This window comes from Triticum aestivum, chromosome 7A (assembly GCF_018294505.1).
Source record: "Triticum aestivum cultivar Chinese Spring chromosome 7A, IWGSC CS RefSeq v2.1, whole genome shotgun sequence".
In the NCBI taxonomy this organism is placed as follows: Eukaryota; Viridiplantae; Streptophyta; class Magnoliopsida; order Poales; family Poaceae; genus Triticum; species Triticum aestivum.
This window is the reverse complement of record NC_057812.1, coordinates 663,055,750-663,057,946: the sequence shown is the minus strand read 5'-3', so window position 1 is coordinate 663,057,946 and position 2,197 is coordinate 663,055,750. Positions and strand designations below refer to the sequence as shown.

At 51.7% G+C, this 2,197-nt stretch overlaps 1 protein-coding gene across 1 annotated transcript; it reads right to left on the bottom strand.

Moving 5' to 3' along the window:
* Positions 1-625: 625 nt before the first annotated feature.
* Positions 626-1,682, bottom strand: LOC123149078 (uncharacterized). Its single transcript, XM_044568609.1, has one exon. The coding sequence runs from the start codon at positions 1,600-1,602 to the stop codon at positions 955-957; it is 648 nt and encodes a 215-aa protein (XP_044424544.1). The 5' UTR covers positions 1,603-1,682; the 3' UTR covers positions 626-954.
* Between the last annotated feature and the right edge of the window lie 515 nt (positions 1,683-2,197).

Sequence of the window (2,197 nt, the reverse complement as noted above, 5' to 3'; positions counted from 1 at the left end):
CCCACATGCCAACATAAACATAAAAAACCATGACCGTGCAGCTTAAGATGAAGAAACCAGGCAATTACAAATCAACAGTATGCATTGGCTTTTGTCACCAAAAAACAAAAGAACTTGAATCTCCACATGACAAGACGACGTGTGCATTTACTATTTAGTGCGTAGTTAGAGCCATGAATGAGAAAACAGAAGGTAAGTGGACTAATTTGTGATAGTGGAGGTAATCACACCTTAGTGTTACATTGAGCTTCATCTGCTTCTGAGCTGTAATTCAGATTGTGGCCAGGCTCCTGTTTTGCAGTAGAGAACGTATCGACCTACAAAAAGTTTCAGATTTGCCATGAACTTGTACCTGTTTTGCAGTAGAGAACATATCGACCTACAAAAAGTTTCAGATTTGCCATGAACTTGTACCTGTTTTGCAGTAGAGAACGTATCGACCTACAAAAAGTTTCAGACTTGCCATGAACTTGTAGAAAGTCAAACACAGACTAGTAACAAATACCGCTGTTGCCAACAGCTGCACAGTAGTAGTATAATTTTGCCTATGATATATTTTTATTTCAGCCAACCAGCCCTGTCAAGATTTGTGACCAATGGAATTGAAGAACAACGTAACAGAGAGTTTCAGTAACACATTAGATAGATAGATAGATAGTAGCTTGCCGGGTTGCAAAAGCCAGAGGACACACTACAGAGCTACGATATAACATCGTCCTTGTAGACATAAACTTAAAGACGCAGTAGATCCTGAGGAATCACACACTAATCCATGGCATACATTAGATAAATAGATCGATCGATAGATAGATGTTGCTCAGTAGATCAAGCTTCTTCGTCGCTGTAGATGATGTCGTAGTGGTGGTCGGGGAGGTTGGCCCTTGGGTCGTCGTCGTTGAAGACGTCGACCTGGACGTAGGCGTAGCCGTCGCGCTTGAAGTCGGCGAGGACCCTCTAGTCGTGGTCGCGCTGAGCCTTGATGGCGTCCATGGCCTCGCGGCACTCCTCGGGGAGGTTGGGCAGGGGAGGGCGCGGCTTCTTGTCCCACTCGAGCAGCCACTTGATATAGCCGTTCCGATGGTCCATCTTCACCGTCCTCTGCTCCTTGAACCCGTACCCGTCAACCAGATACAGGTCGAGCCTCAACCAATCGGGGGTTGCAGCACCACCAGCAGGCGCCGCCTCTTTCTCCGCCTTGGCCTTGTCGTCCGCCGCCGCCGCCGCCTTCTCCGCCTTGGCCTTGTCGGCCGCCGCCTTCTTCTCCGCCTTGGCCTTGTCGAGCGCCGCCTTCTTCCCCGCCTTGGCCTTGTCGAGCGCCGCCGCCGCCGCCTTCTCCGCCCTGGCCTTGGCCTTGGCCGCCATGTGCATCTTGGAGACTGTCCGGACCTTGGGCTTGCACTTGCTGCGTCTCTGGCCCAGGACGTCCGGCTCGCCGTGGTGGCCGCGGGAGATGTCCAGACCGGCGAGGGAGACGGAAACGTTCAGCTCGCGGAGGACCGTCGACTCGTCGGACGGGCTGGGGGTGGGGGTGGCCTGGAACTCCCTGTTGGCGAGGCAAGAAACCGGCGCCGGCGCCGGCAACGAGATCACTCCTCCCTCCATCGCTCTCTCCCAAACCCTTGGCTCTGTTCGCTGGAAGCTAGTGGCGGCGGCGGCTGGGACCGAGTGAGCAGGAGACCCCGGTCTCGCGTATAAATAGCCTCGCGAACCCTAGAGTTCCCGCATCGGATCGGATCCGGTCGCCGTCTCGGGCTCGGGCTGCACCGACGCGCCCGGTCTTTCTTTACTCTCCACGAGTGGACCTTGTCGGATGCGGATCCCATTCGCTAACGCATGCGGGTCCATATGATGGAACCTTCTCGAGGGCCCTGGAACTGACTTGTGCAGGATTGATTGTGGGCCAAGAAACCCACTTTACAGGCTACCAAACCCTTGCTTCAGGATTGTGGGCCAAGAAACCTGGATCCAGCAACTTGGGCCATACCTATCGAAGCATGGCATTTATTGCTTATGGTTATCGGTGCACCGAACTCATCTTGTACATTTCAAAATGCTTAAATTTTTTGAAAAAAGAATTAGCACATTGAGACAACATCAATGTAGGATGTCACAAATTTTGAAATCAAATTCAAATCATCGCTCGAAAAACGAAAATGACAAGGTCTACACTTAATAGTACATAACATAAGTTGGGCTT

Excerpts from the sequence above, each read along its gene's own strand:
- LOC123149078 (XM_044568609.1), bottom strand. The coding sequence starts at position 1,602 with ATGGAGGGAGGAGTGATCTCGTTGCCGGCGCCGGCGCCGGTTTCTTGC.